This window comes from Juglans microcarpa x Juglans regia, chromosome 5D (assembly GCF_004785595.1).
Source record: "Juglans microcarpa x Juglans regia isolate MS1-56 chromosome 5D, Jm3101_v1.0, whole genome shotgun sequence".
Taxonomy (NCBI): domain Eukaryota; kingdom Viridiplantae; phylum Streptophyta; class Magnoliopsida; order Fagales; family Juglandaceae; genus Juglans; species Juglans microcarpa x Juglans regia.
The window spans coordinates 10782430-10808470 of NC_054602.1; the positions used below are offsets into that span (position 1 = coordinate 10782430).

Genomic DNA, 26041 nt, shown 5'->3' on the forward strand with positions numbered 1-26041 from the left:
TGTTCTAGTCACTTCGGATTCCGGAAGGGTATGGAGGTTTGGGTTGGGAGAAATTTGTTGTCGATTTATGCAGAGCCGTTGCTATATTTTTCTCCATTCATGATGATGGGTCATGGAGGGAAAGCCAGAAGAATACATCTAGTCACGAGAACATCAATTTGGAGTTGAAATAAAAAGACCCAAGCACAACCACGGTGGCGAGGCTTTCATATGCGGCAGCTCTGAATATGGGTCATGCTTTGGTGAATCAGTTTGATACCAGGGGCAAGATGGGTAACTGTGAAAGGGGTCTGGAGCCGTTGCAAGTCACGCATGGACAGAACCAGCAGAAGGTGTCTGACTCCTCTGAAAGTGTGAGAGCCGTTTCTTACTCAACAAAGGATGGTATTGGTCTTACCGGTGGCAATATGGCTGAAAGAGAGATGCACAATACATTAAAGGAGATGAAAAACTCGAGTTGTAGTGGTAGCCTTTTTATCTACGAAAATAGACTTACTTTTGACTGGGGGTAACAGGGCTGTAAGGCCCAATAAGAGGGAGCCCAAGATTGGCCCGAATCCTTTATAATCAGATAAAGGAAAAAGGAAAGTTGGGTTCGGCTCAATCCCTATAACCAGATCCAGGAGAGTCTGGCAGGTCAAAAGGAAAATCATCGAGGCCTTTGAAGTGGGTTCTATCTTGGGTATCGGCGTAGAGACAACCGAAATGGAATGCCCTCCACCACAGGTGATAGAAAAGGCTGATGGTCAGTGTTCTCCCTAAAGAAACGATGGCACCCACGCAGGAGTTGAAGCAAAATGGTGTAATGCCGAGGCTTGAGGGAGGTGTAGGGTTTGTCGGAGTGGCACATAGAGGATTGCCAGGGGGTGGCGCACCTCCAGTCAATGTTCTTTATGACAAAACGACGACACCCGTGCCGAAGGTGAAGGAACTTGATGTACTGCCAATACTTCCAGAACCTCCAATGGTGACCATGGCCTCACCACTCATGACGGAGGGAACCAAATTGTCAGTATCTCTTCAGGCATCTTGTGACAGCAACAACGAAGCTATTGAGGAGGTGCTTGATTTGTATGTAGCAAATATGGGTTTGTCGTTGATGCCTTGCGAGGAGGAATATTTAGGGCTTGGTGTACAATTGGGAGCTGCGTCTGGGGAAGATGTTGTCCTCCTGTTATCTCTTCCACTGATAAACAACATAGTTGGTTCATCATCGGAGTGAGTTTTGCTAAAGGTTAATGAGATACAACAGTGTGTGGGGATTACATGTGGAGGATTTGACGACCAATTCACAGTAGTACTCATTGCAATTGAAGCGGGTCACTTACTTGAAACAAAATCATGATCTAAGAAGAGCACGGAGTTAAAGCGTCTTACTTGGGCAATCAACTACGACTCTAAGGGAGGTAGTCCAAGTCGAGAGAGGACTAGAGAGGGAGGGCATGAGTTGCATTATGAAGCCTTCTTTCGTTCTCGTAGGATCATTCGGATTACGTAGAATGGTCCTATTTAGCTTCTAAGGGAGTTTCGGGTGGAGTATTAGTTATGTGGGAAACAAGGGGTTGGGGTATTTACACTGACTTGGTTTGCTTTGGGGAGGCACTTTTTGTCCCAATCGGGCTTGGTGTAGATTAGATAGCTTTCTAATTTCTCCCTCTTGGGCATTGTTCCCTATTATGGGCTTACTGTTCATTAGGGGCTTACTATTATGGGCTAGGTGTTTTCTCTTGTATACATTTAGTGTACTTGGTTATGCCTATTGATATTAATAAATTTTTACTTATAAAAAAAAATTGCATTACAAATAACTGAAGGTAAAAAGAATGAAAAAGGGCCCAGGCTTATAAAAGAATTCATGATGCTCTATGACTTTGACTTTGACTTTAGATGAAGCTCAATGCTCACTCACCCACATTCCCCCTTGTTGGAATAGGCTTTGGGTCAAGCTATTCATCACAGTTTTATACTTCCTGTGTAATTGGGTTATGCCTATTTACTTTATTGAAAAAACATTATTTTTTCCATAAAAAAAGTCAAGCTATTCATCTTTTCCTATCTTCCCTCACTTCCCCTCTAGTTTTTTCTTATTTTCTTTGTTGATTTTTTAGCATTTCTGTCATATACGACCATTTCACTGGATTGCTTTGGGCTTCTAGCTGCATGACTAATTTTATGTCAATAACTTGAAGAGTGTGGTGTGATGGAAGCAAAAGATAAATGCTTCGCCTTTTGCCCTAAATGGTTGTATTATGGTGCTATCTTGGATATATCTTTGACTTCTTTTATGGGTAAACTACCAGTCCAAATCTGTCTTATAGACTCATCCTTATGTTGTGGAAATATTTTCCATATGTGCAACTTGCATCATGCTTTTATTCCATCCTTTTCTTATTCTTTCTTTATTACCATTTAATTTGTTTCCCTTAACTTTCCTATCTTGCAAAGGAACTGGAATTCCAAAGGTTGTGAACCTTGAAGTCCATGGGGAACTGGTGGAGGGAAATATCATTAGGGGTTATGCCGAGGTTGCATGGTGTGGTGGGACTCCAGGGAAAGGTGTTGCTAGGTGAGTTGCATTTTTAGAATCATTATACACAACTATTACTGTATGTATGAATATTTATAAATTGTCAGAACAAATTGATACAGTCTAACTTACTCACATTTTTCAGCTGGTTAAGGAGAAAATGGAACAGCAGCCCTATGGTAATTGCTGGAGCAGAAGATGAGGAGTACCGGTTGACTCTAGATGACATTGATTCAAGTTTGGTTTTTATGTACACACCAGTAACAGAAGATGGTGCTAAAGGAGAACCTCAATATAAATATACTGATTTTGTAAAAGCAGGTGTGTCTTTTTGTTTTTTTTTTGGGGGGGGGGTTTAAACCTTCTCAATATTTTGTTTTTAGCTTCTGGTATATCAAGTTCCCTCTCCTTTCGCGGAATTCTTTCCCAGTTATTGAGTTTGTTCAATATGCTTTTATTAAAATTTACCTTGTTCAACTTCTCTCTCTATTTAATTGCCATTGCAAATGTTTTGAATTGCATCTAGGCAGCTGTTTCTGCGATGTTGTGTATGCGTGCGGGGGTTGGAGATTGCATTTTGGTTATGCTCACTAGATATACTCTTGGATTGGTGTCCTAAAGTAGTGCAATTGCTGCCTCCACATGGGCGAATGTAGATTCCAGGATTGGCTTCGGAAAGTGTTTTCTGTTTTAGCAAATTTTGAAAGAAGCCCTGAAAAGATGGCACAAAGAATGCCAGTTTAGAGCATGTAAACAAACAAAGGAATTGGAAAATCATAATGAGCAGGGCTGAAACCTAAAGAAGTGATGGTCTGAAGTTTACAAGTGTTCCTGTTTTTCTTACCCACAGTCCAAAGAATACTCTTTTAAATTTCTGCAGTATCTAGATGATTTTGAAAAGCGTGAATATAATTCCTAATAGTCCTTTGGAAACTGCATTATAAAGGGAATTCTGACTAACATGATCTATTAACATTTTAGGTTGAGCTTTGTCCGTGCAACAGACATGCTAGTTTTGGAGCTACAGAATTTTAGGGTGGCTTGTTCTAACGGAGGCCTTTGCATGCTGACTGAGTAACCATTTTACTGCTACCTACCTACACCATCTCATTTTTGCCTTTTCTATTCTCAGCCTTGAAACACTCTCAAAGCTTGTTGTAATGTATGGAAGAAGCCCTTGGAATTCTTAACTTCTAATTGATACTTGATGGTCACTGCATTATGAGAACCTTAGTGCTTACTATCGAATGTGAACTTTCTTTCTTAGATAACTCTGTTTGGCTGGAAGGAGAAAAGAATGGTTCCTTCCAGTAGTGACACAAATTGCCATGGAATTGAATTATTGTTATTTTCTTTGGGCTTTGGCCATTGTATTCAATGGAACTAGTGCTCATGATTTTCTTGTATATTTTTCTAGTTTCTAACTTGTAACTAGGCTTGCGCTTTTGTATACTTCCCATATACTTGGGCTATGCCTATTTAGTTGTCTAAATAAAATTTTTCTTACTTATAAAAAGGTTTTCTCGTCTGTCCTTTATGTGGAAATGGCGATGGTGTTAATAGTCTGTGGTTGTGTGCGTGTCTGTATTCTGATAAGTTGGACATGCACCCAGTGAGTTTTTAACTTGCTGCAACATCCTCCATATCTTCTCATGGGGGAGGAGGTTTAATGTAAACTAGAACTTTTTGTTATGGCCGTGATTTTTTATCTGTTAAATGCTTGCTATCATTGCAAGACTGTAGAATGGCAAGTTGTCAACAATAATTGAACTTATAAAGAATGCTTGCTCTTAAAATGATTCACTTTATTTTGTTTCTTTCATTTTCTTTTTATTTTCGTAAGTTTATGTTAAGCCCCAAATGCATTCTAATGGATAGTATTGGATCTGGCTCATGATGCAGCTCCTCCATCGGTCAGTAATGTTCGAATTATTGGTGATGTTGTTGAAGGAAATGCCATCAAAGGAGTTGGTGATTACCTGGGAGGAAGAGAGGGTCCCAGCAAGTTTGAATGGTTACGTGAGAATCAGGGTACTGGGTGAGTATACACGTATTTTCTCTATTCAAATTTCACCTCCTGTTGTGGATTTCTGGCTTGCCTACTTAAGGAATGAAGTTTCCCATGATTTTGCTTCATAGTGTGTGTGTGTCTATATATATATATATAGATATATTATGGGCCTAGATCATTTACAATCTTAAGCTCTTGTTTCTTAGTTTCCTTCTGTACTGTTTTTGGTTTGTCTTTTTGTTGCACCTAAGATATTATAATGGAGAATTCTATACGCCACACTACCATCCCACTTTCATCCCAATATGTAAGATGTGCCATATTTATCACCATTGGAATGATCTTTTATTGAATGATTCTTTATCATCCAATGGTGTGAAATGTGCCACATCTTATATAGTGAGATAAAAGTGGGATGTGAGTGTGATGTACAATATTACTCCATTATAATAAATACTTAAGAATCTTAACTTTTATTTTTTATTTTCTTAAATGCTGATATGGACCTTTTACTCCCAGGAAAAAAGATTGTTCTGTTTTACTATTCAGTTATCTCCAACCCCATTTTTGTGGCTATTGTTGCAGTGACTTTCTACGAGTGTCAACTGGTACATCCAAGTATATCTTGACCAAAGAAGATGTTGGGCGAGTCTTGGCTTTTGTATATATACCCACCAATTTAGAGGGTTTGTCCATTGCCCTTCTGTACTAAGGAAATATTCTATATATGCTTACTGTTGATTTCTCACAGATTATTGAGTAAAATCAAAATTGGTACCTTTCAGGGCAGGAAGGGGAATCTGTATTAGTAGTGTCTCATGTGGTGAAGCAAGGTATCTCTTGGCGCCAACAACGTTTTGTGTCTTCTGTTTGCCATATGTATCTAGTTCATTATGTATCGGTAAGGGTAATGTGTGCTTTTATAAAATGGGTAATAGTATAGGGAGGAGCCACCCGCACTCTGTGGTAGACCCCCAGCCTTACTTATTCCTTTGTAGAATTCCAAAACTTGTGTGCTTGGAGTATTACTTGAAAAAATTGTTCTTTAAAAATGGTGAGGTATTTCTAGTGTGATAAATGCAGTTTGATCTTATCTCAGAGGATAACTCTCTGGTGTGTTGTTATGGTGGGTCAATTTGTTTACGTTCGTCTGGTGTGTTATTCAACCGTTCCTTCTTTTCCCCTATTCAGCACTACTACTACTAGATAGGCCCTTTGGATATCTACTTGTGGTATTTTTAAATGCATTATAATTTTCTCCCCAGGAGGATCATATTGACAAATGAACACTAAATGCAGACGAATAATCCTATAGACAAATGTGCAAATATTCTTTGAAATACAAATTCACCCACTGGCTTCACTTAAAGCCATGGTTAGGCGTTGGCTCTTTACCTTAGGGGCTGATTTCTTGCCCTTATCTCTTCTAAAACATTCTGATTTTCACTTGGTCTTTCTTCCCTTGTTCTCTCTCTCTCTCTCTCTCTCAAGAAATAGAACTTCCTTTGCAGATATTCTCTAGCATTTGCATTTGTATTTTTCATGCATAGCTTAAAGATTTGAAAAAATCTGCTTATGTCTTTTTTCATTAAGGAACATTACCCCTATGTAGTTTTGTCGTTATACAATATTAATAGTTTTGCTTTTACCTCTGTGGACTATGATAAATTCCAGTTTTTACTTTTGGCGATTCAGAAAATTTCATGCAATTGGGTTTTTTCCTATTTCGCTTCTATTTAAAGGTTGGTTGGATAGAACCTTTGTCCTCAGACGCGAATAAGTTTAGTTGAGATGTTGGAAATAATCTATTTATATTAATTGTATGATTGAGTGGATGTTTCAATCTTTCAGGAAAAGGGTTTTCAGGACTATCAGTTTATAAAAATAAATTCACAATTTGCCTCTAGATTACTAGCATAAGATTTTTTTTGGAACAATCCGTACTTTATCACTTGTTAGGTCAATCAAATGGGAGGAGTATTGAAACTTCTAACGGTTTAAAATTTGGGCAGGGGTCACCAATATAGCCACTAAAGGAGGGGGACTTTTAATTTTATATAGAGACTGCTTTTTTCCTTTCTGATGAAAGATTAGGGTGTTTTCAGTAGGGAAGATATTCTATCTCCCCGAAGTCTGTCTGAATAACTTTTCCTTGAATGTAATTCTTAATTTTTGAACATTTGTCTGTCATGGTAACTTAGACTTGTCTTGTTTCCTGAGAAGTACATAAGGAGGTCCCCAAATTTTGTTTTACTTGATACTCTTTCAAATTGGTGTGATAATCCGGCTGCTTGTTGATGTTGTAGCTGCCATATCAATCATTACCTCCATGATCAATTTTTGTGTCCTCGTCTTTGAGTATCAATGGCAATGCTTTTTTCTCCCTCTTTGCTTTTAAGTTTTTGCCTAGACATCCTATTTTTAGTAAAAATCGCAGCTATATTACTTTATCTTGGTGCATATTATTATGAACTTCCTCTTGTGGTGATGTGGATCGCTGTCTAAATTCCAGCACCACCCAAGGTAACAAAAGTAAAGATAATTGGTGAATTGCGGGAGAACAGCAAGATTACTGTAACTGGTATTGTTACTGGCGGAACTGAGGGTTCTAGCAGAGTACAGTGGTTCAAGAAAATATCATCCATATTGGACGGTGAAGAAGATCTTGAAGTGTTGAGCACATCCAAGATTGCCAAGGTATGCAATGTTAATTTTCGGTGAGCATTTGTATGCCGTCATCCTGCAGCTGTTCAAAATTATCTTTTCCTTCAATATTTGATGGGGTTCTTAGTTGAGCTTTGGTCTTTGCTTAGGCGTTCCGCATACCACTAGGAGCTGTTGGCTATCACATTGTTGCCAAATATACTCCAATGACTCCAGATGGTGAATCTGGTGAACCAGCATATGCGATATCAGACAGAGCCGTTGAGAGTGAGAAAACCTTTCTTTTTATATCAACACATTTTCCAACGAAAAAGCCTGTTGATTTGTAGTATCATCATGCCTAAAACCTTATTTTGTACGTAATATTTGCCTCTTAATCGTTTCTTACATTCTTGCAGCTCTTCCCCCAAGCTTGAATTTCTTAACTATTACTGGTGATTACACTGAAGATGGAATACTGACTGCATCATATGGTTACATAGGGGGACATGAGGGGAAAAGCAAATACAATTGGTATCTTCATGAGGTATACACTCTTGGCAATATGGTGTAAAACTTTATGTGAACTTTCTTTTTGACAAGTAATGGTCATGTACATTATGGGTGCCTTGGTTTCCTTGGTATGTAAACGTTAATTGTTCTAAACTGTTTATCTACTTTAATATGAGAGAGCTTCTTGGTAAAACCATATGTAGAAACCATGTGGTACTCATTGACTGATGTTACATTGACTGTGCGAATCATTAGATTTGCCATTTCATCAATCTTCCAATGGCTCGATTTGTTTTATTACTGCAAAATATGTTGCTCTTAAGGCCATAAATTTTTCAGGTTTAGGTTTTTCTTTTCCTTTTTATATTAATATTTTCAAGATCTATTTATTACTGATTCCTTTTTTTCTGATTCATATTTTGTGGGTGCTTTTGTCTACTATCATTATATTGTTTAGTTCTGTTGTTCTTCTAACCATTCTCATATTCTATAAATGTTCAATATGATTTATATTATTTGTTCTCTACTTCTCTTGAAGTTAAAAAAAAGTCGAAAGATCTACCAGCTATGTTTTGGGGCTAACTTCTTTCAAGCAAAGTTTGGTGCAAACTGCCTTGCCCTTTATTTCACATTAAATGTTATCATGTGGGACAACCTCTTTTAGCTAGATCCTTTTCAAAAAAAGAAAGAGAGCTTAAGAGATTGTCATGCACTATCAATTACGATGCAAGGGATGGTAGTGCAAGCAGAGGTAGGCTTAAAGACAGGATAATCAGCAGTGATTTATGAAGCTGAAGATCCTCTCTTAGAATGTATGGGGGTTGAACAACCCGTGCAAGCGTCTTCACGTAAGAAATCTGATTTGAGAATGGAAATTAGACATCATTTGTTTGCAGGAAACCAAATTGAAGTTCATTGATAGAAACATTATCAGAAGTTTGTGGGGCTGTTCATATGTTGGATGGGTCTCGCTGACTTCTCAGGGGGGCTACATGAGGTATTATTTTGATGTGGGACAAGAGAGTTGTAACTCTGGTGGATGAGTATATTGGATAGTTTCTTGTGGGTTGTTCTTTCTTGAATGTAAATGATGGTTTTGGGTGGGCTTTCGTTGGTGTGTATGGGCCCAATGTTGATAGGGACAGGAGATTCCTTTGGGATAAGATTGCTGGTTTGTGCAGTTGGTGGGAGGGCCCTTGGTGTATTGGAGGGGATTTTAACATCACTCGGTTTCCGAGTGAAAGGTCGGGGGATTCTAGCATTGGTTCGGCCATGGTTGTTTTTTCTGATTTAATCTTTGATCTGGGCTTGGTTGATTTACCTTTGGCCGGGGGTGATTTCACTTGGTCGAACGAGAGGGCATGGTCTAGGCTAGACATATTTCTTGTTTCTCCCTCTTGGGAGGCGCATTTTCCTGAATTATGTAAAAATTGTCTATCTAGATTATGCTCTGATCATTTTCCCATCCTTCTTGGTTTTCTTGATTGTGGGGGTATTCATAAGGGGTGGAGATATTTTAAATTAGAGAACATGTGGCTCCAAGTTGATGGTTTTGTAGATAAGGTGAGAACGTGGTGGTCTTCTTATCAGTTATTGGTTACACCCAGCTTTGTCTTAGCTGGAAAACTCAAAGCTTTGAAGAATGACTTGAAAAAATAGAATGATGAGGTGCTTGGGAACATTGGGGATCATAGAAAGTCTCTTATAGAGGAGTTACATAGATTTGATGAAAAAGAGGCCGTGGGTGGTCTCTCGATTGATGAGAAAGAAAGGAAACTAAGTGTTGCAACTGATCTGGAAAAAATTATTCTTATGGAAGAGATTTCATGGTGACAAAAGTCTAGGGCTCTTTGGTTGAAGGAAGGAGACAAGTGCACCAAATTCTTTCATAGAGTTGCTAATTCTCATAGAAGAAATAATGCAATTGAGGTGCTCCACTCAGATGGTAGTGTTCTTACGGATCATTCAACTATTAAGGATCACATTGTCCTTTTTTATGAAAAGTTTCTTACGGAACAGTTTTCTTGGAGACCCAAAGTTGATGGACTTGTGTTTGATTCGATTGACCAGCCTAGTGCAGTTTGGTTGTAGAGAATGTTTGAAGAGGAGGAGGTGCTTAATGTGATAAGAGGTATGAACAAAGATAAAGTGCTGGGATCCAACGACTTTTCCATGGCATTTTTTGTTAACATATACAATATACAATATAGAAATTTATACACTTTAGGACTCTGTTAATATTAGTTGTACAGATTATATTACCATGTATAGAGGCTGAATATTAGGGGGCAGTTAGACAACGTGTAGAGCAGATTATTTACTTCCTTGTATAGTTTGGGGATTACGTTGAATGAGAGGCAATTATTCCAAAGAGCTCACTTGGTATTTTCTGGTTTCCCTAGTATTTTGACATGGTATCAAGAGCAAGGTTCAATTACCGTGCCTCCTTCGATTTTTTTTTTTCTCTCGGGCTTCTAGGTTTCTTAGTTTCGGCGCCTTCTGGTTTGTTTTTTGGTGAGTCCGACGTGAATTCCTCATCTTCTCGGCATTGTGTTCTGCGACTGGGTATTCTCGGCACTTATGTGCCATTGTGACTGTCGCAGCACCCTCGGGTGGGAATCTCGGCTTCTTCTGGTTGTTCTCGAGGGTCTGTCTTTTGATTCTCGGGGGTCTGGTTTCTGAAATTGCTTGTTCTTCATTTCGGTGCTTTGGGTTGCTGTGTCGGCACTTTCTGTTGCTGATATTGTGGATTTCGACGCTCTCTGTTCTTGATTCCGGCATCTTCTCGTGTCTTTTCCAGTTCTGCTCTGGTATTTCAGTGCTATTATTTTTTTTGGAGTTCTTGGTATTTGCAGCAACTGGGTTATATTTTTTCTCATTATCGGTGCCTTTCAAATTATTTCTTTGGCCTGGGTGTTCTCTCCGAATATAGGACATGTCATTGTTGTGGTTGCAGAAACCGGATTAATTTTCCTTTTCAGTTCCTTCATCTCGTCACTGCAGTAACTCTCTAGTAAACGTTCCTGTGGCTGCATCATGTCATTAGATAAGTTTGATTCCTTTCATCTTCGTTTTACTGGAAATAACTACTCTGCTTGGGAGTTTCAGTTTCAATTATTTGTCAAAGGAAAGAATTGTGGGGTCATGTTGATAGGAGTGATCCCGCCCCTACAGATGTAGCGGCTTTGTCTAAGTGGGAAATCAAGGATGCTCGGGTTATGACCTGGATCCTTAGCTCGGTTGAGCCTCACCTTGTTCTTAATTTGAGGCCTTATAAAACTGCTGCAGACATGTGGAAGTGCCTAAACAAGGTCTACAATCAAGACAACACGGCTAGGCGGTTTCAATTGGAGTCTGAGTTGGCTAATTTCACACAGGGAACTCTCTCCATTGAGGAATATTTTTCTGGTTTTCAAAACCTTTGGGCTGACTATTCCGACATTGTTTATGTTAATGTTCCCGTTGCAGCTCTCTCTGTTGTTCAAGCAGTGCATGAAACAAGCAAGAGAGATCAATTCTTGATGAAGCTTCGTTCCGATTTTGAAATTGCACGTTCTAATCTGATGAATCGTCATCTTGTACCATCTCTGGATGCTTGTTTGAGTGAACTTCTTTGTGAAGAGCAGCGTATAGTAACTCAGGCTGCCATGGAACATCGGGCTACTGTTAGTGCACCTGTTACTGTGGCTTATGCAACACAAGGGAGGAATAAGGGTAGATATATGCGTGCTGTCCAATGCTTTAGTTGTAAAGCATTTGGTCATATTGCTCGGGATTGCCCCAAGAAGTTCTGTAACTACTGCAAGAAACAAGGTCATATCATCTCTGCTTGTCCCATTCGACTTGAAATGAAGCAGGGTACTACTTATCATGCCTCCGTTGGTGCCTCTAGTTCTGCTGCATTGCCTGCTGCTTTGCCGATTGTTCCTATTCCTGCTCCTACAACCTTAGTAAACCCGAACACACTCACTCCTAAAATGGTACAACAGATGATCATTTTTGCTTTTTCTGCTTTTGGGCTCTCAGGTAATCATAATGTTTCTTCCAAGCCATGGTATTTTGACTCTGGAGCCTCTAACCATATGACCAATATTGTTGTTCCTCTTTCCAATGTCAAAAATTATGATGGAAATCTGAAAATTAACACCGCTGATGGCAGTTCTGTTAGTGACCCCGGTCTTGTCCCTAACACTAAGGTCCACTAGCTTGCCTTGGTGAAGATGATGACCGAGTGACCTTGCCAACTTGCTTGGCCTTCCACAAAATGATGGTGTTTGAGTGATGGAATGATGATGTATTTGGGTAGGCTAAGTGTTTAGGCTAAGGCAAATCAATGTGGGTGGCTAGACTTGTTCTTGAGTGAAGTGCCAAGATGATGGAGGCTAGGGTGGAATGAATGAGATGAGGTTAGGGTTCGGGTTGGAGGCAACTAGGGTTGCCGTGGACTATGGTGGGATGAGAGAGGTGTAGTCTTGGAAGATTGGCTTAGGATTATGGGTGTTTGATGCAATGGAAATGGCCTAAGGGTTGCCCTTGATGTTTGGGCCACTTGGATGATGATTAGGGTAGGAATGGTGAAGTGTAGCTAGGGTTTTGTGAGGTGGCTAGGGTGGATTTCGAGATTAGCAAGAGATGGCTTAGGGTTTGAGTTTAGGATGATGCTAGGGTTTGGAAATGAGATGGAAGAGTGACGCTAGGGTTTGGTTGGCTTAGGAATGGATATGGTAAGTTTGAAAGATGGAAGGAATCTTTGATTGAAGAGGGAAATTGGAATTTGAATTAAGATGAGAAGTCAATAGTTGACTTGAAGTGATTGTAGGAAGAGTGATTTAAGGAATTGGATGAGTGATTGGGGGGGATGGAGTGATTCTAGGGAAGTTCCTAGAATTATGGGATTGGATTGGATTGAGTCAACTTTCCTTGAATTAAGGAAGTTGCCAAAGAGGACTCTTGATGGATGGCTAGGTCAATGGATGATGGAGTTGGTGCCACTTGGGTTTAGGGTTTGGTGTTGGGCAAATGATGATGGGCGGCTAGGGCTTGTGTTTAGGGTTTGGACTTAGGGTAAGGATGTGGTCGGCTAGGGTTTATGGTGGATGGCTTAGGATGGCCGAATATGGTAAGTGGGAGTGGAGGCTAGGTGTATTTCGGCTAGGGCAAGTTTTGATGAGGCAAACCAATTATGGAAAGTGACAAACAATTTGTTGGTCGACTTTGGTGGCTTGGATGGATTGGAAGAGCAAAAAAATATGAAGAACACCAATGACAAATGAAGAACACTCGACAACACTTTGAAGAACACTCAAGAACACTTTGAAGAACACTCAAGAGCAAAAGCAATAATACTTAACTACTTGAATGAACCAAAGAACACACAAGATAATTCAACACTTGATTCACGAATTGCACAAGAATTGAATAAACCTCATATATTGATAAACACAACTTGGATTCACGAATTGCACCAAGTTGCAAGAACAAGATAGATAGATTGAACCACACCTATTCACGAATTGCAATGTGTGATCCTCTCTTTGGGATTCATGAATTGCACCCAAAAAGCCCAAGTGCTTTAGCACCGAAAGATGATCTCAAGAACAAAATAGTCTACCCACTAGGGAATTTGCCAAAAGATGTAAATGTAAAGACTAAGGGTCCTATTTTATAAGGATTACAATTTGGAAACTCCCAATAAGTCCATTGGAAAATAAATAATTAAATAAAAATAAATAATAAAAAATAACATAGTTGGCATGGGCCAAGTTGACACATAGCATGTATGAGCCCATGGGTGGGCTAGGCTAGCTGTTGGCATGTGGCTGACAGGGCCTTGGGCTGGTTTGGGCGCTGGCATGGTTGGCATGGCCCAGGCAGGGGCCTGGGTGCTAGGGCGCTGGGCGTGCTGGGGCGGACGCGCCCTGGGCGCTGGCAAGGCGTGCGCGCGTGGGGCGAGCGCTGGGGGTGCTGGGCGCGCGTGGCATGCATGCTGGGCACACTGGCCATGCTGAATGGGCTGGTTTGGTCACCAACCTCCTTGGGCATCCTGGGCATGTCAAGGCAGGCCCCATGGCATGCCCGTGGGGCTGTCCAACTTTGTCTTGACTTGGTTAGTGGCTTGACCATGGGCTACAAAACATGGGTTCCTACCAAGTTCTCTGCCTATCAGTGCTGTTGGTGATCTTTCCTCTTCCTTAACTGATGTTTTTGTGTCCCCTGACCTCTCCATAAATCTTATTTCTGTTGGTCAATTGGTTGATAATAATGTAATGTCCATTTCTCTCGTTCTGGTTGTGTTGTGCAGGATCAAATGTCAGGGAAGATGATCACGAAGGGGTCTAAAGTGGGACGACTCTTTCCTCTCTTCGTTTCTTCTTCCACCATTATTCCTAGTTTTCCTTTACTTTCCTTTTCATGTAATATTGTTGGTTCTGGAAATAAGATGTGGCATAGACGTCTCAAACTCTGATGTACTTCGTACTTTGTTTAATTCGGTTTATTGGGAAATAAAGCTTATTCTTCTGTTGATCTTTCTTTTGATTGTACATCATGCAAACTTGGCAAAAGTAAAGTTTTACCTTTCCCTCATCATGCATCTCGTGCCTCACAATGTTTCGATATTATTCATAGTGATGTTTGGGGGATTGCACCTGTCGTTTCTCATGCGCATTATAAGTACTTTGTTACTTTCATTGATGACTTTAGTCGCTTTGCTTGGGTAAACTTCTTACGGGCTAAGGCCGAAGTGTTTTTAGTATTTAAGCGTTTTCTTGCACTTCTTGAGACTCAATTCTCTACCAGCATCAAGGTCTTGCACTCTGATTTTGGGGGAGAATACATGTCTTATGAGTTTTAGGACTTTCTTCAAAACAAAGGGATCATCTCTCAGCGCTCTTGTCCTTCGACACCGCAACAAAATGGTGTTGCTGAGAGGAAAAATCGTCACCTTCTTGATGTGATAAGAACTCTTTTACTCGAGTCATCTGTTCCTCCTCGTTTTTGGTGTGAAGCGCTTTCTACTTCGGTTCATTTGATCAATCGCTTACCCTCTCTTACGTTACATCATGTTTCTCCTTTCTTTAAGTTGTTTGGCCATTCTCCTTCATATTCTAATCTTCGGGCATTTGGTTGTGTTTGTTTTGTGCATCTTCCTGCTCATGAACGACATAAACTTACTGCTCAATCTATTAAGTGTGCTTTTTCTTGGTTATGCTGTACCTCAAAAGAGTTATGTTTGTTATGATCCCCATGCTCGTCGTATACGGGTTTCTAGGAATGTGGTTTTCTTTGAAAATCAATATTTCTTTCCATCTCATGTTGAGTTGCCATCTTCATCTTTATTGCTTATGCCTAGCTTCTCTGATTCTCCAATGATTGTGGAAAGATTTAAACCTGGTTTTATATATGAACGACATCGTCGTCATGAGTCTGGTTCCACTTCATCTGTGCCCCCTCCAGATCTCGACCTGGTACTGATCCTGCTCCTGTTTCCACCACACTTCGCCGGTCTACTCGTCCTTCTCGACCCCTGATTGGTATGGTTTCGCATCCCCAGTTTCTTTCATAACTACTTTATCCTCTATTTTCATCCCTTCTTCCTATAAACAGGCTATAGAACATGATTGTTGGCAAACTGCAATGCAAGCAGAACTTCAAGCACTTGAGGAGAATCATACTTGGAATATTGTTTCTTGTCCTCCTACAATCAAACCCATTGGGAGTAAATGGGTTTTCTCTGTAAAGCTTCATTCTGATGGGTCTTTGGATCGATACAAAGTTCGCCTTGTAGCTTTGGGTAACAAACAAGAATATAGAATTGACTATGATGAGACATTTGCTCCTGTTGCCAAAATGACCACGATTCGAACCATCTTAGCAATTGCCGCTTCATAGTCGTGGCAACTACATCAGATGGATGTGAAGAACGCCTTTCTTCATGGTGATCTCCAATAAGAGATCTACATGAAGCTTCCGTTTGGTATGACTACTTCTTCTCCTCATGATGTTTGAAAGCTGAGGCGTTCTCTGTACGGGCTCAAGCAGGCTCCCCGGGCTTGGTTTGAGAAGTTTCGTAGTATACTTCTTACCTTCAGCCTTACATAGAGTTAGTATGATTCCTCTCTTTTTTTCCACACGTCTGATGCGGGTATAGTTCTTCTCTTGGTTTATGTGGATGATATTATCATTACTGGCACTGACTGTGGTTTGATTACTAAGCTTCAAAAGATGTTACATGCAACTTTCCATATGAAAGATCTTGGCCAACTCACACACTTCTTGGGACTGGAGGTTCATCATTGGGCCAGTGGTATTTTCTTGAGCCAGCATAAGTATATTCAAGATCTTATCACCTTGGTTGGTTTGGAGGACACTTCTTTTGTTGATACACCTATGGAGGTAAATGTCAAATACAGGAAAGATGAAGGGGATCTTCTGGATGATCCTTCTCTTTATTGGCGCTTGGTTAGGAGTCTTATCTACTTGACCACTATTCGACCGGATATCTCCCATGCCATTTATCAGGTCAGCCAATTTATGTCTTCTCCTCGGCACCTTCATCTTGCTGCAGTTTGCCGCATTATCCACTATCTTCGAGGGTCGCCTACTCGTGGATTATTCTTTCCTACAGGCTCATCTCTTAAATTTGTTGCCTATAGTGATGCTGATTGGGCTGGGTGTCCGGATACGCGTCGATCTACTAAGGGTTGGTGTATGTTTTTGGGCGTTGCCTTAATTTATTGGAGATGTAAGAAACAAGATCGTGTTTCTAAATCATCTACTGAGGCTGAGTATCGTGCCATGTCTACTGCTTGTTCTGAAATTGTATGGTTACGTGGTCTTCTGGAGGAACTTGGGTTTCCTCAGACTAATTCTACCCCTTTTCATGCTGATAACACTAATGCTATGTAGATTGCCACCAATCCCGTTTTCCATGAAAGTACCAAGCACATTGAGGCTGATTGTCATTCTATTCGAGATACCTTGGAGAGTCGGGTCATATCTCTTCCTTACATTTCTTCGGATCTCTAAGTGGCCGATACCTTCACCAGAGCAATGACTCGACAGCGGCATCAATTTCTTGTTGGCAAATTGTTGCTGGTTGACTTACCAGCATCAATTTGAGGGGGATGTTAACGTATACAATATACAATATAGAAACTTATACAGTTTAGGACTCGGTTAATATTAGTTGTATAGATTATATTACCATGTATAGAGGCTGAATATTAGGGGGCAGTTAGACAACGTGTAGGGCAGATTATTTACTTCCTTGTATAGTTTGGGGATTACGTTGAATGAGAGGCAATTATTCCAAAGAGCTCACTTGGTTTTTTCTGGTTTCCCTAGTATTTTGACATTTTTTCAGGCATGTTGGGACATTGTTAGGGAGGATATCATGAAGGTTTTTCTTGAATTTCACTCTTTTATGACATTTGAGAAAAACCTTAATGCTACGTTCATTGCGCTTATCCCAAAAAAGTTGGGTCCGTAGAGGTGAAGGACTTTCAACCCATCAGTCTTGTTAGTGGTGTGTACAAGATTATCTCGAAGGTGCTCGCTAACCATTTGGGTTTAGTTATGGGGAAGATCATCACAAAATCTCAAAATGCCTTTGTCAAGGGTAGACAAATCCTTGACTCCGTTCTCATTGTTAATGAATGCTTGTAGAGTAGAATTAGAGACTGAGTTCCAGGCATCCTTTGCAAATTGGATATAGAGAAGGCTTTTGACCATGTCAATTGGGATTTTTTGATATATATCCTTGGTAGGCTTGGTTTTGGGGAAAAATGGTGTAAGTGGATGAAGTATTGCATTTCTTTAGTTAGATTTTTCAGTTTTGGTTAATGGCACTCCGGCTGGTTTTTTTAACAGCTCACGGGGATTGAGACAAGGGGATCCTTTGTCCCCATTTCTCTTTGTTTTAGTTATGGATGTGTTAAGTAGAATGTTGAAGGCGGTGGTGGATAGGGGTTTTATCTCGGGCTTCTCGGTGGTTAGTTATGTCCATGGCAGCGTTAATGTCTCTCACTTACTCTTTGCAGATGATACCTTGATCCTGTGTGAGCCAAATTCTGATCAGATCCGTTCTTTAAGAGCTCTTTTGTTATGTTTTGAAGCTGTATCTGGTTTAAAAGTCAATTTGTCCAAATCTGAAATGGTCCCCTATAGGTTTGGTCAATAATCTAGGGGATTTGGCTGATATAATGGAATGTAAGGTGTCTTTTTTGCCTATGAGATATTTGGGTCTTCCCTTGGGAGCACCTTTTAAATCGAAGGCAATTTGGGATGGGGTTTTAGAGAAAATTGAAAGTAGGTTGGCTGGCTGGAAAATGATCTACTTGTCCAAAGGTGGTAGAATCACCTTAATCAAGAGTACTTTATCAAATATCCCAACCTATTTCCTATATTTATTCCCTTTGGTTAGATCTTTGTACAAAGTCTTGTTGCCACTTTCTTTGAGTGATTTTTTCCCTTGGAAAAATATTTGGAGATGCAAAGTGCCTCTCAAGGTCCGATTCTTCGGGTGGTTGGCTGCTCATGGGAAACTATTTAATATTGATAAGCTGAGAAAGCATGGAATCATTGGAATGGATTGGTGCTTTATGTGCAAAAGGTGTGAAGAATCGGTGGATCACCTTCTTCTTCATTGTGATGTGTCGAGGGCTTTGTGGGATGAGGTCTTTGTCAAGTCTGGCATTTCTTGGGTGATGCCTAAGAGTGTAGGGAATCTTTTGGCCTGTTGGAGAGGGATTCAAGGAAATTGTCAAATAGTGGCTGTTTGGAAGATGATTCCTCTTTGTCTTACGTGGTGTATTTGGAATGAGAGTAATGGACTCTGTTTTGATAATAGAGAATGCTCGGTGAATGGGATTAGGGCTTTCTTTTTTCATACTTTGTTGCTTTGGGCTTTAGTGATTGTAATGGATGGATTTAGTTCCAATGACTTTCGTGCTGTTTTTCAGCTTTAGTTTGTAATTAAAAGTTCTCTTGTATACTTCCTGTGTACTTGGGCTATGCCTAATTATGTAGTTTTTTTAATAAATTTCTTACTTATAAAAAAAATGTTATCACATGTTAGTACTTAAGTTTAGATTATTAGCCTAATATTGCCCATACTTTCTTTGGAATCTGCAGGTTGAAACTGACTCCGGTTCTCTTCTACCTGAGGTTTCAGGACTTCTTCAGTATCGTATTACCAAGGCTGCAATCGGTAAATTTATTTCCTTCCTATGTACTCCAATACGTGATGATGGCATTGTGGGCGAGCCAAGAACTTGCATGGGGCAGGGACGTGTTCGCCCTGGTAATTTCTTCATCTTTTGTTGTTTAAAATTATATTGGCGATATTTTTTTCTTTAAAAAAAAAAAATTATATCGGCGAATGTTTTTTTGATAAGTTAAAAATAAGTATGCGCAATGTGTGGTGACGAAGAGTAGCAAAACTAAATATCGGCAAATGTCAAACTAATATTTATGATTATGGCCTTACATTAAAGTGATGCATGGAAGGGTTTTAACTTTTTGAAAGATGTCTAATGTCAGTGCTTGAGATTTCATAATGCTTGTTGAAAAGTATGGTAAAATGTTATTGGGTGAGTCCTAAGGGCTCTGCCGTGGGGTGGTTCTCCCGTCATAAAAAAAGAAGTATGGTAAAATGCTGTTTAAACATCGTACGGTGTTCAGAAATTTGTGACTTGACCGAACTTTTTAATCAACAGAATGTGAAAGTAATTGCATGCATTATTACTACTTGACTTTCTGTCAAGTATATATTGCCTAAACATTGGTATGATACTGTCAGAGAAATGTCATGTAAATTGAGATTGGCTTCATCTTTCAAATGCCAAGGAAAAGATGAATCTAATTGAATGACCTTTTCATTTTTTTGGAAATCGTTTACTCTTGCTTTAAACGGACTCTCCAGCATGGTGTTCATTTGAGAGCAATGCGATGTTATATATCTCACTTGGGACCAATATATTTCAGAGTCAAAATTTAATAGATTCTATGTGAATTTTTCCATGACCCATGCTAGGGGAAATTGTTTTTGCATGATTGCCTGTTACCAATGTATATCTTTTTGTGTCCTGGTTTGCAAATGAATGTGCACTATACAATGTTTATTCATTGTGGACATATGAATTAGACATCATATATAAAGTTGTGATTCTAGTTTATTTTCATTGGTTTAAATTTTCTTCTTATGCTGAGTGCTACTTGATGATTAGGAAGCCCAAGGTTGCTTTCTCTACAAATAGTTGGGAATGCTATTGAAGGAACCACGCTAAGTGTTGAAAAAAAGTATTGGGGTGGTGAAGAGGGAGATTCACTGTTCTGCTGGTTCCGGGTATTTTCAGTCAACATTTATACACCAGTTGATATTATTGTACCTCATTTTACAAAGCCATTCCTGGATTGAGAACACCTGGATGGGATATTAACCTCCTGCAGGAAATATTGTCATTGTTGTAATTAGCATCCAAGTAGCCGAAAGTCATAGTTCCTTAAAAAATGTGTTTCAATTATTTGATGTCCATTTTATGTATATGCAGACTAGTTCAGATGGCATGCAAAATGAAATTAAGGGTGCATCTACTTCGTCATACATGCTCTCAGTTGAAGACATTGGCTTCTTTATTTTGGTTTCATGTGAGCCTGTAAGAAGTGACTGGGCTCGTGGCCCCATTGTTCTTTCTGAACAAATTGGACCTATAATATCTGGTACAAAGTCATGTTCTTCATCTGATCTACACTTTTAACCGGCTTTATTTTAAATAACTGTGGTTTTGATTATTTTTTTGTTGCCATGTCCACCCAATAACTGTTCGGCAGGAATAGTCATTCAAGTTCTGTAGATAAATAATACTGCTTATAAATCGATTGTCTTATGGGTGCATGTTAATTTCATAAGTTGTTTGATTTTATTATGCAATACAGGCCCCCCAACCTGTCAATCTTTAGGGTTTCTCGGATCAATGATAGAAGGGCAACGTGTGAGCTTTGTCGCCTCTTATAGTGGAGGGTAAGAAACTTGATTTGCTGCCTTACATTGATAAGATTGCAACTCCTAGCCTTGCTTTTGTGACTGTTAGCCCTGACATGGATAGTTAATGATTCAGGGAGAGGGAGATTGCTCCCATGAATGGTTTAGAAAGCAAAGTACTAGCATACGGGAGAGAATAAGTACTTTTGGTGAGTTTTGTGGAATAATGAGATGAGATCTTTTCACCTATCCATATTGAATTACAATATTAATAATGTATTTTTTTTTTCTAGCAGATTTTGTGGATTTGACTCTTGAGGATGTGGGAAGATGCATTGAACTTGTTTACACTGCCGTGCGGAAAGATGGAATGAAAGGGAGTCCTAGGAGCATAGTATCTGACATAATTGCTCCTGGTTAGTTGAGCATTGGTTTAAAAATTCAACATAATCCTCCAAGGATGTGAAATGGTCATTATGTTTTTATGCTTTCTAATCATAATCTAGTTAGGCTATTGGGGCAGATCAAACAAGCTTTTGACTGAACTGTGAAGGGGTAAAGTCTTTGACTATTGGGGCAGATCATGTAAAATCACCGGCTCCATGGAAATAAATGGAGCAGATGTTATAGGTTTTATTTAGCATAGAGAACAAGTAGATAATTGAATTTGCCCCTTTTTCTTTTAAAACTATGTCACCTATGTTGTGCTCATGCAAGGGCCTATTCCATCTCTTTTTATTTTGTTCTTTTTTTCAACAGCGGATCCTATAGGAGTGGATCTGGAAATTCTTGATTGCATTGAGGACAAGGAGATTGTCCCACGAAAGACATATTTTGGTGGACAAGAAGGTGTCGGACAATATATTTGGTACAGAACAAAGAATAAGCTACATGCTTCTGCATTAACAGATATATCTAGTGCTAGTGAAGATGCTGTTATATGTGGTAAAACACTGTAAGTTTTGAATATTATTGTTATTATAATATTTTAGAAACTCATGTCTGCATCTTCAAAATTAATGGTGGTGGATAATGTGCAACTTTGCCAGAACTTATCTACCATCGCTTGAAGATGTTGGGGCCTACTTGGCCTTATATTGGCTGCCCACTCGTGCTGATGGCAAATGTGGGAAGCCATTGGTTGCAACATCCAATTCTCCAGTTGCTCCAGGTACAACTCTAGTAGCATAGAATCAGAAATTATTTCTTATTTTGTTGGCTAAGTTGAAGACCTACCATTAAATGGCCTTATCTAATATGGATATAATTCTGATTGGGTGATTGGAAGACTCTTTAGAGATTTTTCCAGTAGTGCACGTATATTCTGGCATCCTAAGCCAGTGATAAGCTCAAGTGGTTGTTCCCATTCATTGTAGCTGATGTTTGCCCTAGGGATAACTCCTTTTCTCTAGCTGTTAAACAGTTGGTTCTACATAGTGCATGTACTCCAACTTCTATCCATACTTATGGCCTTAGTCATACCAAGGCACTTATATGTTAATTTTTTAGCTTGTCATTTGATACATTAAATAAATAATGTGGCAGCTCTTCCAGTTGTTTCTAATGTTCGTGTGAAGGAGTTGTCGTCTGGTGTTTATTCTGGAGAAGGTGAATATTTTGGTGGGTATGAGGGATCAAGCCTTTTCAGCTGGTATAGAGAAACTAATGAGGGCACTGCTATTCTTATCAATGGAGCTAACTTGAGTACCTTTGAAGTTACTGATTCGGATTACAATTGCCGCTTGTTATTCGGGTAAGTATTCTGCCTTGATGTTTCTTTTCTTGTCATTTTTTGGCTGGAAGAAAGTTTATTCAGAACTAACAATAATTTATAAAATTTTAAAACTTGCCTTCTGAAAGTTCCAAAAAGGAAAAAATAACCAGTATTCTATCACTCTTTGCTCAAAGTTGCTGTGATTTAGTTTTTATTTGTTTCTAGGATGAAACGTTTTGAACAACAAATCATTGCCTCAGTATAAGGAAGATATTTCATTTATTGAATAGTGGTGACAGTTTTTTTAAAGTGGTGATCGATCTCTAGAAAGTTGCAACAAATTCTTATTAGACTAGGTTTTTCTATAAGATTGTTTTAAGAATAGTCAGTCAGTTTGCATTTCTCTTTTGGGAACCATCCACCATGTTGGATCCTGCAGTACTACGTGGTGATGTTGATCTATGGTGCCTTTGATGGTGTCATTATTCACTCTATCTGAATACAACGATACTCCATTTTAATCAAATGTAGATAATAGTGAAGAAGTTGGCTTCTTATTTATCAATTCCTAAGAAAATAAATCTCCGTGTTCTTTGTATTAAGAGAACATAAAAATTTTCATTTTACATATGCTCGTTACTATCAAAATTCAGCTTTTTTGTATGTTCAGCTGCATCACAATGCCTGTGGTGTTCACCAACAGCTGGTCAGCCTCTCTGAACGTGGAGTTTTTAAGGATCTAATAGAAGGCCTATCAGACATGACTGGGGCCAGGGTAGTCTGCAAACATATTTTTCTTACCAAGATATCATATAGTGGTTAAATTTATTTACCTCTTCTCTGGTTTTTCTTATCCTAATTCAGTACTGTTCTGGTCTTGATCAAATCAATAATGTATGTGCTATTGTCTGCTGATCCTTTCATACATTTATTATAAAACATATGATGTGATCTTATACAGATTTTATTGTGCATCTTTTAGCGCATAATAGATTTCATCATTTCTTATTTATTTCACAGATACACTCCAGTCCGTTCAGATTCAGTTGTGGGAGAACTCAAATTGTCGGAACCAACTGATATTGTTCTCCCAGGTAAAAGTTTCTGTTTGGTTATACAGGAGCCTGAGGCCTTTGAAATAACGTGCACATTTCTTGTTATAGAAAAAAGTTCCAGAATACATGATCTAACTTGTCGAACGGAGTGAACTTGAAGAAGGCTGTTTATATTTGAATTTGAATATTACATTGCTTTCCAGAGCTTCCAAAAATTGAGGTGCTTGCTCTCACTGGAAGGGCAGTTGAAGGTGATATACTTACTGCTGTCGAAGTAATTCCAAAGAGTGAGACTCAACAATGTGTATGGAGCAAGTACAAGAAAGGTGTCAAATACCAATGGTATGGTGCTACTTTTGAGCATCCTGCTACATGTTCAATGCATTCGCAACATTCACTGAACTTTTCTCCATTCAATTGCAATATTCAGAAGTCACGTAGATGTTGAACAAAGTGAAGCTCTATAAATGATTTCTCTATCTTTCTCTTTCATGTAGGGTTCCCAGACTGTCATTTTATCATTTGCATTTACTGGTTTAGTTTGATCTAGTTTTTTAGAAATGTATCTAATCTTTGTGACTGGTTTATTTAGCTCTTGTAATGGCACTGCATTCCTTTTATATTTGACATCAGGGAAACTGCAGGTTCTGTTCATCAGATGTTGAAGATAGAAACTCGTATGAACCATTACCTACACAATATTCCTGCTCCTACAAGGTCCGGCTGGAGGACATTGGCCGATGTCTGAGATGTGAATGCATTGTAACCGATGTGTTTGGGAGGTTGACTGAACCAGTATATGCAGAGACTGCACCTGTATTGCCAGGTATTTTTCTTTACACTGCTGTGAATTGATTCATGAACCATTTTCTTGCTCAATTAATGGCAATCACTTTTCTTTCTTGCCTGTGCTGGCAAAATGTTGTTTGGTGGAAAGTTTTAACGGTTAGAAAGGTGCTGTGGTATGTGTTGAGTTAACACAGTAGAAAGGTGTTGCAGCATACAGGATCTATCTTTTACATCTAACCCAAATATGGATTAGACTTGTTATTGTCCTAGTTGCTCCTGGTATAATTATTTTTGCAAAAAATTTGGAAGATTTTGCCTTAAATCTTCTATATTGAAGCTAGCACCACTGATCTTGCATATTATTAATGTTCTATGTTCACAACAATCTTTTCTCTCTTTCTTGGTTCCCCATGATGTGCATCAGCGAAGTGAGCAACAGCTATTGGACAAGATCTTTCCTTTAGCTCGTTCAGCTTTTTTTATGGTTTCGTTTATTGGCACCGAGTGTCCGAGAGCAAAGTCCAAACTAATCCTGGGGATGCATAGGCCCTGGGCAAGGAGTTTCCTGCAAGCGGACCTCTCGGGTAATTCAAGGAGAAACTCCCACAATCCGATGGCTCCTAGAAATTATTTGCACACAAGAGGATTCAAACCTTAGACTTGGATGGAGCATACCACCATGACCAAGGCCCTTACCACTTGAGCCAACCCCTAGGGGTTTCTGTTATTGTTATTATTGCTATAATAATAGTGATTATTATTGCTGTTATCATTAGTATTATTATTATATTACTATGGGGCCTATGTTGATTGGTTTCAATATTTCGTTTTTAGAAATCTGTAATATGAAATTTTCCCATAGTTGGTGCCCTGGTTGTTATTTTCTTGTGTTAAGCTTCTGTTTAAAGATATCCAGATGTTTAAAATCTAAGAATATTGTTCTCCTTGTGGAAAGTCACTTACTTCCTTTAGTGAGATTGATCACCGTTTTTAGATTATTATTGAATTATTGGTGTCTTCATAGTGTCTGGCTACATGAAAAAGAAAAAATAGATTTTTTTGTACACCTTTGAACCAACTTTAGGTGGACTAAATCATTTGATGGTATTGAATTTTTACTTCTTATGTTAACTTGATTTGACTGCTTCCAGCTCCTTTTTTGTTTTTTTATTGATGATAATAAGATTGTAGGGATTCCTAGAATAGATAAGCTGGAGATTGAGGGGAGGGGCTTCCACACCAACTTGTATGCTGTTCGTGGAATTTATAGTGGAGGAAAGGAAGGAAAAAGTAGAATTCAGTGGCTTAGGTCAATGGTTGGAAGTCCTGATCTGATCTCTATACAAGGTATGCTAGATCTTTAAGTTCCCACTCAGAAGTTCATTTATTGTGTGTTCGAAGACAATAACTTATTTATTTATCATTTATGTATTAACGAGTAAATTTCTGAAAAGAAAAATAAAATAATGGGTAGTAAAGCTGATCACAAATTGGAGTAAAAATGTGAAAAAGATTATGGATCTTGGTGAACTTCTCAATTATCGTTTTTTCTTATCTTTCCTTTCGCATGTGCGTGCAATTAAAAAATTTACTTATTGACACTTATCACTTAATGCATGCTAGCAGTAAAGAAGAGAAGGGGATCTATGTTTGAGGAATAACACGAGATAAAGTCTGCAAAAGTTCGCATGTATTCTTTGATGTGCTTATCCCATTAGTTAACTAGGATCATCCTCTAATTGATTCTATTTTTTTTTTTTGTTTCCGTACTAATCATTGCCATTGCTGTTCGGCGTTAGATAAGCCA

The 26041-nt window shown here is 39.0% G+C and overlaps 1 protein-coding gene and 1 long non-coding RNA gene across 2 annotated transcripts in view; one reads left to right on the top strand and one right to left on the bottom strand.

Annotated features, from left to right (window-relative positions):
* The window catches only part of LOC121264303 (187-kDa microtubule-associated protein AIR9-like), a 50548-nt gene that overhangs the window by 19759 nt on the left and 4748 nt on the right, over positions 1-26041 (top strand). Inside the window, 21 exon segments of the mRNA XM_041167427.1 lie at positions 2446-2566; positions 2673-2848; positions 4430-4565; positions 5124-5224; positions 5324-5371; positions 7051-7235; positions 7352-7469; positions 7601-7728; positions 18828-18996; positions 19922-20040; positions 20246-20414; positions 20631-20723; positions 20817-20885; positions 20973-21092; positions 21436-21631; positions 21726-21847; positions 22222-22429; positions 23411-23484; positions 23649-23787; positions 24090-24271; positions 25426-25581. Coding sequence (XP_041023361.1) covers positions 2446-2566; positions 2673-2848; positions 4430-4565; positions 5124-5224; positions 5324-5371; positions 7051-7235; positions 7352-7469; positions 7601-7728; positions 18828-18996; positions 19922-20040; positions 20246-20414; positions 20631-20723; positions 20817-20885; positions 20973-21092; positions 21436-21631; positions 21726-21847; positions 22222-22429; positions 23411-23484; positions 23649-23787; positions 24090-24271; positions 25426-25581 — 2829 coding nt within the window.
* On the bottom strand, positions 5060-18596 carry LOC121264304. Its single transcript, XR_005940478.1, has 3 exons — positions 18329-18596; positions 17563-17564; positions 5060-5071 (listed from the first exon to the last, which is right to left on the bottom strand). It is a non-coding gene; the product is annotated as an uncharacterized LOC121264304 (long non-coding RNA).